General features: G+C 41.9%; 1 protein-coding gene across 1 annotated transcript; it reads right to left on the bottom strand.

Moving 5' to 3' along the window:
- Positions 1 to 2,549: 2,549 nt before the first annotated feature.
- LOC135104907 (uncharacterized) lies at positions 2,550 to 14,934 on the bottom strand. The gene is made up of 2 exons (XM_064012648.1): positions 14,056 to 14,934; positions 2,550 to 13,902 (listed from the first exon to the last, which is right to left on the bottom strand). Exon 2 carries the CDS (start codon positions 5,632 to 5,634, stop codon positions 5,056 to 5,058), a length of 579 nt encoding a protein of 192 aa, XP_063868718.1. The 5' UTR covers positions 5,635 to 13,902; positions 14,056 to 14,934; the 3' UTR covers positions 2,550 to 5,055.
- Between the last annotated feature and the right edge of the window lie 593 nt (positions 14,935 to 15,527).

Here is a 15,527-nt window from a genome sequence, read left to right as displayed (position 1 = left end):
TAATTGATTAATTAATTAAATAAAAACATATAAATTAGGAGTGCGACACATCTGCACGTTTCAAGTAAAGCGCAGCGAGAGAAAACGCACCCTAAAACAATTTAACAACAATCCTAATTATTATATCAAGTACAATTCTTCAGCAGGAGCATTATCGCCAAGTTTGTAGTATATAACAAAACAACACATAAATAAATCATTGTTATTAATTCTGATTTCTGGAGAGCTCTGAATAAAAGTCTTAATGAAACTACAAGTTAACGAGAGGAATGTTCCTTAATTGTAGAAGAGGCTGAGTTTTCTGTTTATATCCCTGGCGTGTAACAAACTCCTTATGATCAGAGAATTTAATTTTGAGATTTCTATTGACCGAAAAAAATACACTTGGCAATGTAGACATGGTAACAGTAGCCATGAATAATATTTGAGCTTAAGTTGTCTGAAATTCTATCCCAGTATCAAAAGAATGAATTTATTGTTAAACATCAAGCAATTATTCTATATGCGAATTTATAATGAGATACAAACATTCTACTCAGCATCCTTTAAAGTTTAATTTCAGTTAAAAAAATTCAACAGGTATTTTGAAATTACTAGAAAATATAATCTAAAACTAAATTTTTGGGAAATGCTCTTTGATTATCCTTTAAAGTTTATAACTTGACAAATGCATTAAATATGAAAAAGGTAAAAACAACACGGTGTGGAAGTCAGCCTGAAAAAAAAAAAATAAATAAATAAAAAATAAATAAAATAAATAAATATATAAAAAAAAATAAATAAATGAATATAAAAATAAATAAATAATAAAAAAATAATATAAAAATAAAGTTAAGAACCTTATTAATATTCCAGTAAGTTTCTCTCTCTCTCTCTCTCTCTCTCTCTCTCTCTCTCTCTCTCTCTCTCTCTCTCTCTCTCTCTACCTGCCTACCTACCTTTCCTGCATTTACTCTCATTAACTACATAATGTGTACCTGAATGTATGTACAAATATGTCATGGCTATTTTCATTTGATTATTCCATCTAAATATAATTTAGTTGTGATTATATTTAATTGTTGTTTGTATTATCAGAAATATAATGTTAATGTTATTTTCTGGTTATATTTTTATCTTTTCTATTTATTATTGTATTTTTTTTTTATCTTGGTATGCCTATTGTTCTATGAACTAAAAAAAAAAAAAATAGTTACATCACACAAGTCCATATAGGAGCATCTACTCAACAGGCCATAACATTTATAGCTATACTATATTTTGTAAAAATATATTGTTATGACCACAATTTCCTGCCCCTCCGCAAAGCTGCCATAACTGGACTATAGTGCTTTTACTCCTGGAAGAGCGTTTGGCCGTTGGCTGAGTTTTTCGTGAGTTGCATTGCCCTGTCCCTACAGGATAGATTAAACACCTTGGTTGAAAGGACAGGCGACAGTCTTATCTCTTCTCTCTCTCTCTCTCTCTCTCTCTCTCTCTCTCTCTCTCTCTCTCTCTCTCTCTCTCTCTCTCTCTCTCTCTCTCTCTCTCTCTCTCTCTCTCTCAGTATTGTATGATACTGTGTGAATAATTTTTTAATATTTTATTTGTTTGTGGTAATTGTTTTGCATAATCTCATTTTGGGGCAGAGCAGATTCGTAGCACTATCGTCTCATTCACATGATTGGCCTTGGCTGTTCGAGCTATTGCTCTGGAGGATGCAATGATAGGACTTCTATTGGCCCTTCTCTTTTAAAAAAATACTTACTCTCGTTGTAAATACGTTATTTCTCCTGGCTGTGAAGAACACGTGAACACTTCGGAGTTGCTTCCATCACGAGAGTGTCCCTGAAGAGGCTGAGCCATCCCTCTCTGACCTGAGTCACCTGACCCTACCGATAAGCACCCCGGGTGCTCGACCTAAATGACAAATGTTGTGATATTTATGTAAAACCCAGACTGTTTATTATCATAAAACCTGAACCATTCGCATCACTGAATGGTGCGATGAGCTAAATAATCCCTACTTAATACTTGAATTTCAATAAAAAGTAAAAAGAACTGATATATTTAAGAGAAACTGTGATGTGGCAGATCAAATAATGGATCTCACCCAACGCCTAAATGTTCTTCTGAGAATAAAAAGAGTATAGTTCCCCCCACAAGTCACCTCCTACATAATATGGGTTACAAGGTCCACTTTTGACTCATGCACCCTTCTTACCAATGGTCGTAACACCAGGTCGTCAGTCTGTTTTATCCACCCACAGACAAGGGAAATACTACAACTACAATTAACTCCCACAGCTGTGAAAGGATCGACAACCACGTCTAAGGAGAAACAATTATAATGAGCAACAACACATATATGGTTGAGGCATAAAACCCTGTTGGACAATCGCCCATGTATCGATTCCTCCCACTGTCCAATGGCGTATTATAGCGTCTAGCAGAGTAATGTCGTTTAGGGCTTCCTGGATGGCAAGCCTGATCAGGGCCTAAGGAGGGAGTAAATTTCACTACCCTGCTAATCACTTAAGTCCTCTGCAGCTCAGCAGCCTCATCCCACAGTAGCATTTAACACAACAAGCACACTAACAAGAGACATGACTACAGACAAATGTCTACAGACACACAGGACGGTAATTTACCTCTCACTCTACAAGAACTCAGAACGCACACACACACATGCCAAGGAGTCACTTCCCTGGATATTGAATGTGCTATAATTAACCACACTCCCTGGCAAACTACTATGGAGACACTTATGCTACTTAGATAGCCCTGCACATACGGCCAGTAATTACTTACTTATTCCCTTAAAGTAACTGGCCTGACTAGCTGTATTTCTTTCCCATTGTCCTCCAAATAATGCTGCTTGTCTTAGTGCCTCTGTCTTGTGTAAGCTCTGGGCAGTGACTGAGCATAGGAAAGCACATTAAACAATCTCGCACTTTGCTGCAATAAGAGGGAGGGGGGTTAAAGAGATGGGGTGGGGTGGTGAAATACATATGTACATATACCGCTTCACCCCACGCTGGCTTATATGAATAAGACACCTCTCTTCTGACAATTCTTACAACTAAGCTATAGTGGCTAGGTTGATACCGATTATTTTATCTTCAAGGGCAACTCTTTTCCAATTAACTGTGTAAGACTCAATCAAAAGGAACATGCAAAACTAGGGTAAATCAATTTGCAAAAAGATAGTCTATGGGCGCGGGGATTCTTACGGTAATCTCAGAGCAGTGAGCTACCACTCTTAATCATATGTCTGGCGTCTCACTCTCTCACTCTCTTCTTTCATTATTTCCTGCTGTGTACTATCACTTCTTCTTTCATTCGTTCTTACTTCTTCTTTTCACTTTACATCGATTTATCTCGCTGCACAAAACACGCCCCTTCATAAAAAAAAATTTTCGGAAAATATACAAAAGCTTATGAAAATTTTGTAAACGTACTACAAATTCAAAATCAATGCATAATCAATTGGGCACATCATTAGATTCAAACAAGGGGCGTATAGTCATCACAAAATATAAAAGACTACTATAGCACTGACATGAATGATTACTACGCAACTAGAAACAATAGGGCTCCCACTTGGCCCTCCAACTCAGACTGCTGCTTCTTCTTTCTCCTCCTTTTACTTCCCTGAGACCCATCTCTGACTAAATGGCAAGACATTTGGTCTTCAAAGCTACATGGTGTGCAGTTTTTCTTCTGCAAGGGATCTTGCTCATCTCTTTTCACCATCAGCTACAGCTGCGCCAATTATTCCTGTGACTCTGGTCACTTCTCCATCTTCATCGTCCTCTCGGTTCTCTACTTTTACTACTGCTCCATCAACTCTCACCTCTGCTCCTCTCCTCCTCTCTTCACTACATACCATGCTCTCTCAGCATTTTCTCCATACTGTACAAACATCAGTCACAGTGCAATGACATCCCTGTCTCTTTGCAACACAATGAGCCCACCAGGAACCGTAGTTTCCTGGTGCAACATCACAGCAGGGCCAGGTAAAATACTTCCTGGCCAAACAAAACTCTCCTTCGGGCCTTTGCTGCCCACATTATTCGCTCTGGCCCTCCCAAATCTCCTCTCTGGAGAACACATCAATCTCACTTATAGGCCTTCACAGCCCACATCACTCCACTTGCTCGCTGATGGCTCCATGAAGCTTCCTTGCTACACTCATAAAATTGATAAAACAAAAATGCCACTTCCTTGCCAAAAATAAGAGGCGCCCTTGAACCGCTCTCGACTAAACCATATACTCCTTTCCAGGTGTGACACAACCAAGTCTGGATCTCACTGCCAGGTGCAATACTATTATCACACTTCATTCCTCCCGCCTGCCTTTTAATGACACAGGTATCACCACAACAAGCTGACGGCTGCTCCTTTCCAGGACACAGCTCACAATCCCCGCACACGGAGCAAAACAAACACACGTGGCCATCACAAAGAAACAAACCCCGGCTCCAACATGAGAATGGCCAACGTGCAAGCCTCTCTCATTATCCCTGATACTTTGTCACTTTGAGGAAGCCGACATCAATCATCACATATTACACTTCTCGGGCCCAGCACCTGACAGTCAACAGCAACTAGGCCAAACGAAGCCCCTGTAACACTATGGCTGCTTCCCGAGCGGCAAGCAACAAACTCTCATCGGCAGCCCCACTTAGCGCTGCCTCTCAACACGGCGTCGTAACGCTCACATCAAATACATCATATTAACTTGCCCTGGCAGGAGGAATCGGGCAAGCAACATCATAAATCATCCCACCCTGGGAGAAACAAATACGGGCCATAACACAACTGAGAAGTACCAGATGAGAGGTCATCAGGCTTGCCAGCCTGACCAGTGCGGTTATGACCAGCAAATGTGACCACACTCGGCGCCCAGAACCGCGCCAAACACTCCTCAGTCAACCTAACTCCAAAATGACTAAACATCTGGCCGCTACGTGCTTCTAGCACCTGTGCCTCCTTAACTGTAGATGGCACATCAAAATGGAGCATCAGATCTCCGTCATCCATTCTCCGCTGGCTACTCACAATATTGCTACTCTAAACACACCCTGCCCGACCCTCTGCTTCCTTACTATCCACTCCTGCCTTGGCAAGCAGTGGGGTGACACATACTCGAGGGACAGAACCCTCCTTAACTACACTGACAGTTGTTGCAGCAGCTACCAGCAAGGGTGGCTCACCACGTGACCAAACACCCACCGTGTCTGGTCCCAGCAGGGGAGCAGCCTGCTCCTCGCCTCCTGTGTACCCAGTAGGGAAGGAAACTCCCACCTCCCCAGCAGAGTCAGGAGTCTCCCCACCATCGGCAGCGACCCCTGACACATCAGACTCAAGTAGCTGGAGTCCAGACTGAGTACCAGCGCCCACAGCCTCAACACCAGGTGACAACTCTGCCTGAGCGCCACCTCCAAGAGCCTCCACAGGGTGAGGCAAGCCATCAAACAAACAACCTTTAACCACAAACAACCTCACCCTCAGCAACACTCTAACAAAAGTCATGTGCTTCTTGCGGTCAACCCCTAAACACTGATTCAAAGACGAGTCTGACTCTGACATGTCAAAACCCTTGCCAGCAGGATTGCCAGGCGTCTGGGCACTCTGCCCCAATTGAGGCATCAGTACCAACACTGCGCTCCTCTAGTGGTGGCTCTGCCTTATTGCAGTCGACCTCAGGAGTCACAGATCCCGTGGACACCCGACGCTGGGGCGATCGCCTTGCCTTAGGGCGAGTGATAACAGAACAGAGTCAGCAACATGAGCAGCCTCTACATCTGGGTCGGCCTCCACGAATGGGGACTGCACTCAAACCTTTCCCCTTGCCAGGTCTTTCCCTAGAAGAAAATCGACTCCTGACACTGGCAGGTCTTCCGGTAATGCCACCCTTGCCTCCGCGGTCACTAGCTTATATGAAAGCTTCATCACAGCCATAGCGAAGCTCTATGGGGCACCAGTTCCCCGGTACCACACAGACCGGGGAAAAAGCTGGGGAACAGGCCGGGAGGCAACTCACCTCTTGGTCACATTCCTGCACAGCGACTGCTGCGCCGCTGTCTCTCAAAACTGTAAAGGGAGTATTCATCCCCATCAATCTCAACTGTGCCCTTACATAAAAATAGACAGCACCAGTCCAACTCAGACCTCACGGAGGACAGTGAGGTAACCACAGATGAGTGGGCGACCACAACGGCCTTTCCACCCTCACGACCAAACACAGCCCGCACTTCATCACTCTGCTGGTCACGGCCCTGGGACACATTCAAAGACACTGGCTTCTGGGGCGTCTTGGAAGCTGTGGCTGTTATTAATTTGGGACAATTAAATTTCAAAAGTCCAGTATTTCTACAATAATGACACATGGGCTGCTGTTATCTATTTTTAGCACCACCGTATGTATTGCTGCTTAAGATGCAGGGCATAGTGTTACTGTTTATTTAACACCGCATTAGTAGAGCCTTCGAGCGATAAAAAGCAATTTACTGTCTTTTGATACCCAGGTAATTAGGAAAACCCTTTGTATAGTTTGTACATATATTTACAGTTTACATACAACACCACTTAAGTACTGAGCCAAAGAGAACTGAATCTCAGCATAGGGATATGTAGTATGTCGGTCACTGTTCTTATCACCACAATAAAGTTAGTTATACACTGTCACTTGCACTTATTTCACTGCCTTTTACAAGCAAGATTCATGCGTGTAATTGTTCGTGGCAGAGTTCACACACACAGGACACCGCACACCGCGCACACCCAGCTGGCTAGACCGGAGCTCTCCACCCATTTGCCTGGGGCAATGTGGCGTTCGTCAGGGCATGGCGCTTGTGATCACGTGACATCGTAGGTGATAGGTTTCACAGGATCATGTTTCACATATGAGTTATTCTATCTATCTATTGCCTATTCATATAGTTTAACATCTGCAACTATTAATCATTATTTTATTATGGCATATAATGGCTATTTCTATCTTAATATTTGGCAATAAACTAGGAAAACTAAACTAAGAGAAGAAACAGTAATTTGACACTACTCCTAGCGGGCGTCAGAATAGGAAATTTCCACTTATGCTTCTAGAAGGTTCTGATCTTCAGTTATAATGGTTCCCTACACTATGTGCTAACATCGCTCAGCACACTTAACAGGCGCGTCCTCGCGCCTTACGGCAAAACCTGTAGGTATGTACCTACCCATGTCACAGTCATGTGTATTACTGACTCATGTTATTTTGCTTGATACTTCTACTGAGATAGTTATACAAATCCAGGGCTTTTCGAACACAACAATACAAAGGAATCAGTAAGACAAGTGAAATAATGATGAGTATGATGATTGTTGGAAAATGCACATAGGGATTAAGATACTCAGGGAGAGAATCGTGAACTGGATTTCCTAGTTCTGAGATATTAGAGAAAGTAAACTCAGATAAGGTATTGGTCACGAATTTGATATTTGCAAAATTTACCTTAATCAAAGTATCAATAAGAAAGATTCTGGAGGTAAGATTGGACACAAAACTAAGTAATTTTTCAGGGAAAGTGTTTAGTTTGTCAGATCGCAAGGAACATGTATTTAAGATTGCAAAATGACTTGAAACTTCCTTATATTCAGAACCATCAGGACAAACGACAGACATATTGTAAGTTTGTGTGAAAAAGAAATAGTGGTGTCCATAGAAACTTGTGTGAAAGAAAGGTTTAGGGACCAAATGTTTATATGGACATAATAAGGTAAGGGCCTTAAAAGCATCTTCTTGAGTGAGCACTACTTTGCAAATCCCGTCACTAGTAACAGACAAGAAGGCAAAAAGAAATGCTGGACAAAATATAAGTGAAGATACTCAGTTTGGCATCTGTCTTAATCTGACAATTTACCTGTAGCGTACATCTTAAGGGCCTTATTGATCAATACTAATGAACTAGGCTGATCAAATGTCATGACAGTTCCATTCACCTGAAATGGGAATGGTTCAACTCAATGAACCTCAAAGATATGTTCTGATTTGAATGGAACATAAATAACAATGGATTCAGACGTCAGTACTGATTCCAGTAGTGTATAATTATGATGAATTCCATTTACATCAAACAAGGGTTTTAAGATATAATCTGTTTTTCTCACTGCCAAGGCATAAAGAAAATCTTTCACAGAAAACAAAGATTAAGTGACGCTTCCACAAGCTGCGTCTACCACATTCCTTATTATGCGTTCATTCGTATGCAAAAGAGAGCATGCATCTCTGCAACAAGGTAGAAAGCTCTTACCTTCTAGAACATAAATTGTAAGAACACGTTTGATTTGCGGTTGCATCAATCCGTGTAGCATTGCATAGATTGGCTGTATCTACAAAGGCTAAATCAGGCTTAGCATTGGTCCGTTTGAGATGATCACAATGCACGGTTTCCAACGTGTTGAACTACGGATCTAGGATATAAAATTTATTACCGTTGAGTTGCTTTACTACCAGACGCGGACCCACAAATTTAGGAGCTAATCTGGAATTCCTTTCTGGGACCTGAACCATTACGGTGTCTCCTACCTTGATTTGAACTGGAGACGAGCGTCGGTGTTGTTGAGAGCTCATAGCAGCTTTAGAAGCTGTCAGCTTGTCTGTGACCTTTTTATAGGTATCAAAGAAAACTTTTAGTTGACTTTTAGCATAATCGTCAACATTATATGTAGGACTCTGAGGGTCGTACAGGAGCCTTTTCTTTATGCCAAATACTATGTAATGAGGAGACTCTCCCGTAGACTTACAGACACGGCTATTAATGCTTGCTGCTACATGTGGTAACCAATTTTCCCAATTTTCGAGGAAGTTGCTAATGGCTGGACTGAACACTTGCAGGATTTTCCTGTATGCGCGTTCAATGAGACCATTCCTAGCAGGATAATAAGTCACTGTGAACGTCTGTTTGATGTTAAATTGTTTTCATATTTCTTCCACGAGTGCGTTGCGAAATTCTCCCCCCATTGTCACTTAGTAACAGTATAGGTGTGGTGTAAGGACAAATTAAGTGGGTTATTAATGCATGTGTAACTGTTGCTGCAGATTTATCCTTCATATGGGCTAAGACATATCTACTGAAATGATCAGCCATTACCAGTACATGCCTCGACCCTTGATGGCTGGCTGGAAGTGTTAGTACATCAATCGCTACCACATCCCAAGGTTATGCAGGAGGAGGATATTCTAAAATTGGTGCTGGTTTTGACACTATCCCCTTATTCTGGGCACACTTGATACAGCGATCTATAATGTGCATCTATATCTATGCGCATGCTGGGCCAATAATAGTTTGTGAGTGCAGAATGAAGAGTATGTTCCTTTACTGGGTGACCGGCATACTGTGTCATGAAGTAGATGCAAGACTGCAGGTACCAGTGATTTGGGTATAATGTATTGTTCTACGCTTTCTGTTTTGTTAGGCCAGTATCTACAAAGCACCTTGTCATATGACAAGTAAAACTGCGAGTAAGGTATTGACAGCCTTGGTAAATTTGATTTATCTCCTGACTCAAGAGCATGTATCACCTTACTCCATATGTCATGCTGACACTGAGCACACGCGAGTTCAGGACGGGAAAAATTTTGAACCACATGTGCTTTGTCAGTTACTGTTCCAACAGGAAAGAGAGTCAGTTACTACATTAACCCAACCTGGTAAGTACCTGAAGGTTGGTTTAAATTCCTGTATTACTAAATACCAACGGGCGACTTTACCGGTGAGATTTCTTCCTTTGAAAAGCTTGGTAACCGCTACATGGTCTGTAAATACAGTGATATCATATCCCAAGATTATGTCCCTAAAATGTTTAAGAGCCCTGACAACTGCGAGGATTTCCTGATGTGTAACTGAGTAATTAGACTCTGCAGGATTGAAAGTTCTACTCGCATATGCAATAACACGATTTTTACAGTGCTCATCTGGCTGCATTAACACTGCACCTAGAACCCAAGGCGGATGCATCTGTGTCGAGAACAAAAGGAGCTTCATAGTTTGGAAACGCTAAAATAGGAGCATTGGTGAGGCCATTTTTAAGATCTTGGAAACTTTTCCTGAGCAGCATTCCAATGAAATGGTAAATCCTTCCTTATTAATTTGGTTAAAGGCGATGCTATAGCTGCAAATTTGTTTATGAATTGCCTATAGTAACCAGACAAACCGATAAATGATCGTACATTGTCTGCATTTCGAGGTCTCGGGAATTCTTTGACGACTTTGATTTTATCATTCATAGTGTGGATACCGTCACCTTCTACGGTGTGACCTAAAAATGTAATCTTGGATTTCAGGAATTCACATTTGGCTACTTTTGCTTTCAAGCTAGCCTCTCTCAGCCTTCCGAGCACTGCTTCCAAGGTAGCAAAGTGTCTCAGTGTTTCGGCTGTAGATGATCAGATCATCCAAGTATGCTATCATACCAACGAAAAGAGTATTTATCATCAGCTGAAAGGTAATCGGAGCTGATTTTAATCCAAAAGGCATTCACAAGAATTCACTGGGGGTACTAAAGTCTGTTATCTCCCTTAATTCCGGTGTCATTGGTACTTGCCAGTAGCCACTTAGAAGATCAAGGCTACTGAAAATTTTGTTTCCCTGTCTTAATGACATCAAGAGATCCTTCAGAACAGGCAAAGGATATCTTTCATCATTTGTTACTTCATTTACCCGCCTAAAATCAATGACAGGTCTAAATTGTCCATCCCTCTTTGGAACAAGGAATAGGGGTGAATTCCAGGGTGATCTAAAATGTTGAATAACTCCCTGTTTTAGCATGTCTTGAATTTGTTCATCCACTACCTTTCTCTGACTATGAGGAAGTCTATATGCTGGAATATATACAGGTTGAGTATCTGGTTTCAGATTGATATGATGCTCTGCTTTATTAGTTGCACTTAATGATTCTCCAGGCAAGGCAACAACTGTTTCAACAAATTGACTAGTGAGGGCCTTAGCTCGGGGTAATCTTTTACAATAACAAGAAATTCAAGCGCCTGATCATGGACTGCCTCGTCGTCATTTCTTAACGAATGCACTGATGTGATACAAGTATCAGGTAAGTCCAGTGAATCGGATACTACCTTCCCATCAAAGGCTAACGCTTGAGTTAAAAGTACTCCTTGTTTTAACTTTATTGGACCACCAGTAGTATTTACTACAAGAGCGGTAGTTCTATGTCTATCTCGCACCGTATGAAGAGTTGGTTCCACAGCTAGTTTGTTTACTCGACTGGGGCCTTCGAGGCAAACATCACAACCTACGGTGGCTTTTGGAACGGACACGGGAATGTGAATTGCCATACGATTAGGTATTTTGTGATTCCCTATTACCGTGGCATCAACCATTTTCTATTCATCTTGATTGTTTCCATTTTGGTTCTTCAAACTTGAGGCAGTAGCCTGGTTTATTTCAGACTCTACTCTACTCCAGTTTGAATCGTTTGGTGTTCTATTGTTCTTTCTCGCAGTAAAAATCCTGAACAGAAGAAACAGTTTGAGCTGCAGTTGAAAGAACAACTTGAGATTGATTTGTACTGTGAGAGGAAGATATTAAGCATCTGGGATGATCCATTGCTCTAAAAGTCTTCCCTTGGAATCTCGCCGTACTATTATCTATGTGAATCACCATCATATTGGCCTGCGCTGATTCCAGGCTCGGTAATCCATCTGATGGCAAAATGAAGTCGGAAACAACGTAGAAATCCAAACGAATGGTTGCAGTACTTTTACTCCCCCCAAAAGTTTTGAGAGGTACGCGAGACACTCCTATTAGATTTTTATCATTTTGTCTGAGAGGCCATCGGCTGCCACGTGACGTGCGTCTTAATGCCAAATGCGCTCTTTCAGAGAGGACATTTACGGCAGCGTCCGTATCTGCCGGAAAAGAAGCCTTCACAGGTCCTACTTTGTAGGTAGAACCATTACGCTTGTCTGACTGCAAGTGGCTATTAAAGACTCACGCAGAGCACTATCATCTGCCTGAACTGCAGTCTTTTCATTCCTGCGATGGTTTTCTATCCTAATTTGTGTTTCATGGGGCGCGCGGCTTCTCCCGACTGTGTAGCTCCACGGAGTTTTCTAATTTTTCTCTGAAGACTGAGATATGAGTAACACTCTTCGGTGGAGTGTTCGGTGCACTGGACACTTCCGGAAATTATCATTGTTGTTTCCTGAAGCTGTGTTAGCCATTTTGGTTGGTTTTCGCTGATTTCGCGACAAGTTTCATGCTGCTGCCCTTTATTGTTGTTGATTTTGTAATTTCCTTGGCCTTCAGCAGCTTCAGCTTTTGGCAATTCTCTTTCCTTTTGAGATAACAGCTGTTAATGGTATGACCCTCTCGCTGATATTATTGGCAAGTAATGTCCCCTTTATGAGTGGTTGCCACTGCTGCGTAAGAAGGTTCACCTTCATCTGCTTGTTCTGCTTGAGTTGCACCTATAGTAAGAGCCTTGTTGCCCTTTTCCTCAAGCTTTTTTTTTTTTGTACAAAGTCAAGCAGGACATCGGTAGGTTTGTAATCAAGGGATGTTGCGCTTTCTCGGCACTCCCTTTTTACAGACAGTATGTAGATGAAGAATTCAATGAACTTATTAAAGTTTTCCATTGAAATGTACCCTCTGTCGTTCCATCCATTGTCTTTTAGATACTTGTCGAAGTCTTGCGTGATACGGTTAGCTAGCATCTGACTCTCAAGCATGTTTAAAGAAGCTACATCTGCAACCAAGGTCCTCGCAGCATTACTGACTCCTTTTACGAGACTATGATGGGCTTCTCCTGCAAAGATTATCAAGAAGTTGGTACGGAAAGAACTAGTCATTGTTCTGGATGGGTTTAGTGAATGCACTGGCAACCATTCCTCTCCCGGCTAGAGATCCAGGTTCAAGACGTGAACGGACAAACTCTATCTTATCCGCGTCGTCTACGATGCATGAATTTCTCATTACATTCTCACAGTGTTCGATAAAATCACGTGTACTGTAATTACCTTCGGTGCCTGTGAACGCTCGAACCGATACCGAGATTTGTAACTATTTGATTGGTGTATTAGTGTGAGTTTGATGTTCGGGCGGTGGTACAGATCCACCCGTACCAGATGTGGTTGGATTACTCATGATTAGTTGAAAGGAAGAAGGAAACTGCGATACAGAAGGATTAATGTCAGTAGGAGAAACTCTCGGGTGTTGAATACCACTTTTCAGTGTACGAAGATTTTTCTTCATCACCTGAATCCCCGCTATCATCACTACAGTCATCAGCGCCTTCTATTTTAATGTTATTATCCAACTCGCAAAGCTTCTCGTATTCTTTATTTAGTTTATCCTTTTTACTTTCTGCCATGAATAATCATTAATCATTTAACAAATGTATATTATTATTATTATTATTATTATTATTATTATTATTATTATTATTATTATTATTTTATGTTTTCTACACTGCCCTTAAAGATGCTTTCAAAGTTCCTTAATTAAGGGAACAAGTAGAAGAAAACATATAATGATATGAGACATACAACATTAATTAAGAGCTGCAATTTTACACTTGACTTTACTCACATAGCCCATTAATCAAACTAAGAAAACGTGAGAGTCATATTTACCATCCCAATATAATTAAAGGCTGTACTTTATATTTTAATTATGTAGTGTATAAAGTAGTGTCAACTCAGTGCATGGTCTCACCTAAGGTGTGAGTGTAATTTCTTCTGCAATGAGGGGAAGAATAGTCCTCTTCTCCGTCCTTCTCCAGGTCACAGCTGGCGACTAAGGCTAGACCTTGACGGCGTCAGACCGTCTGGTAAGAAAATTCCGACGTCACGGCACCTCTGTAGTCTCGTGCCGTTAGTACATCGCTCCTTGCAGTCCCTGTAATCGCTGCATGTCTCTGGAATTATGCAGAAGTCTGAGAGCTACTCCTTGACTGAGTGATATGTAATAAACTCCTCAGTCACGGCCAGTGATTAAGTAGAGGATGTGAACAAAAGACGTGCGTGCGTGTGTATGAATTATGGGTTGTGGTTGTAGTGACAAGTTATACTTCTCTGTGAACGTGACGAGTGGTGAGGGACTTGGGGGGAGCGTGTGGTGAGGCGCCTTGGCGGTTGTTGTGTCTTCAGGGTCCTGCTCCTGGGTGCTGGTTGCTGACCTCAGCAGGGCGACTCTTCGGTGTTTTCTGCTGAACTATGTAAACACGTCCAAGCGCTCTCCACTACCACGTCGCTCTATCCTTTAGCTAGAGGGATTTGCTCACCAGAATGTTTCGTCTCGTTTCACAAAAGAAATTTTTAAGGGTTTTCTGGATATTATGACAGTTTATTTGTAGTTTTCGTATCCCATTAGCTGCGACACCATTTTATGTTGTCTATTTTAAGCATCAAATACCATTTATGTAATGCTACTTAATATGCAGGGCGTAGTGTTACTGTTTATTTAACACCGCATTAGTAGAGCCTTCGAGCGATAAAAGGCAATTTACTATCTTTTGATACCCAGGCAATTAGGAAAATCCTTTGTACAGTTTGTACATATATATTACAGTTTACATACAACACCACTTAAGTACTGAGCCAAAGAGAACTGAATCTCAGCACAGGGATATGTAGTATGTCGGTCACTGTTCTTGTCACCACAATAAAGTCAGTTATACACTGTCACTTGCACTTATTTCACTGCCTTTTACAAGCAAGATTCACACGTGCAATTGTTCGTGGCAGAGTTCACACACACAGGACACCGCACACATCGCACACCCAGCTGGCCAGACCGGAGCTCTCCACCCAACTGCCCGGGGCAATGTGGCGTTCGTCACTCGTCAGGGTGCGGCGCTTGTGATCACGTGACATCGTAGGTGATAGGTTTCACAGGATCATATTTCACATATGAGTTATTCTATCTGGCTATTGCCTATTCATATAGTTTAACATTTGTAATTATTAATTATTATTTTATTATGGCATATAATAACTATTCCTATCTTAATATTTGCCAATAAACTTGGAGAAGAAACAGTAATTAGACACTACTTCCAGCGGGGGGGTCAGAATAGGAAATTTCCACTTATGCTTCTAGAAGGTTCTGATCTACAGTTACAATAGTTCTCTAAACTATGTGCTAACACTGCACGCTATACCTGGGAGTGCTGTGTTGCATGCTCTCGGTCTGTCTCCGTCGTGGGCTGGGTGGAGACTTCTTACCAATAGGGCTAACTCGCCCAGACTTATTACTATAATGTGGAATCCCAAACAAACTGGTGCCAGCCATGCCACCACCAGACGCAACATCACTGGGCCCGCCAGACGTACCGCCAATCCACCGTGGCACAGGCCGGTTTGCCAAAACGTGGTCATCCGCCCAAGTTGGTGCCTCCTTTAGGCTTTTAAACCTTTTCTCCCGGAGCAGCGGTACCAACTCCTTCTCCGCCACATTAGTAAACTGCTCCATTATCATGAGTCCTTTTAACTCACGATATGAGGTGACGTGCTCGCTAGCGATCCACATTTCAAACGTCTG

The sequence above is a fragment of the Scylla paramamosain genome, chromosome 11 (genome assembly GCF_035594125.1).
Source record: "Scylla paramamosain isolate STU-SP2022 chromosome 11, ASM3559412v1, whole genome shotgun sequence".
In the NCBI taxonomy this organism is placed as follows: Eukaryota; Metazoa; Arthropoda; class Malacostraca; order Decapoda; family Portunidae; genus Scylla; species Scylla paramamosain.
This window is presented reverse-complemented; position numbering and strand designations above follow the sequence as displayed.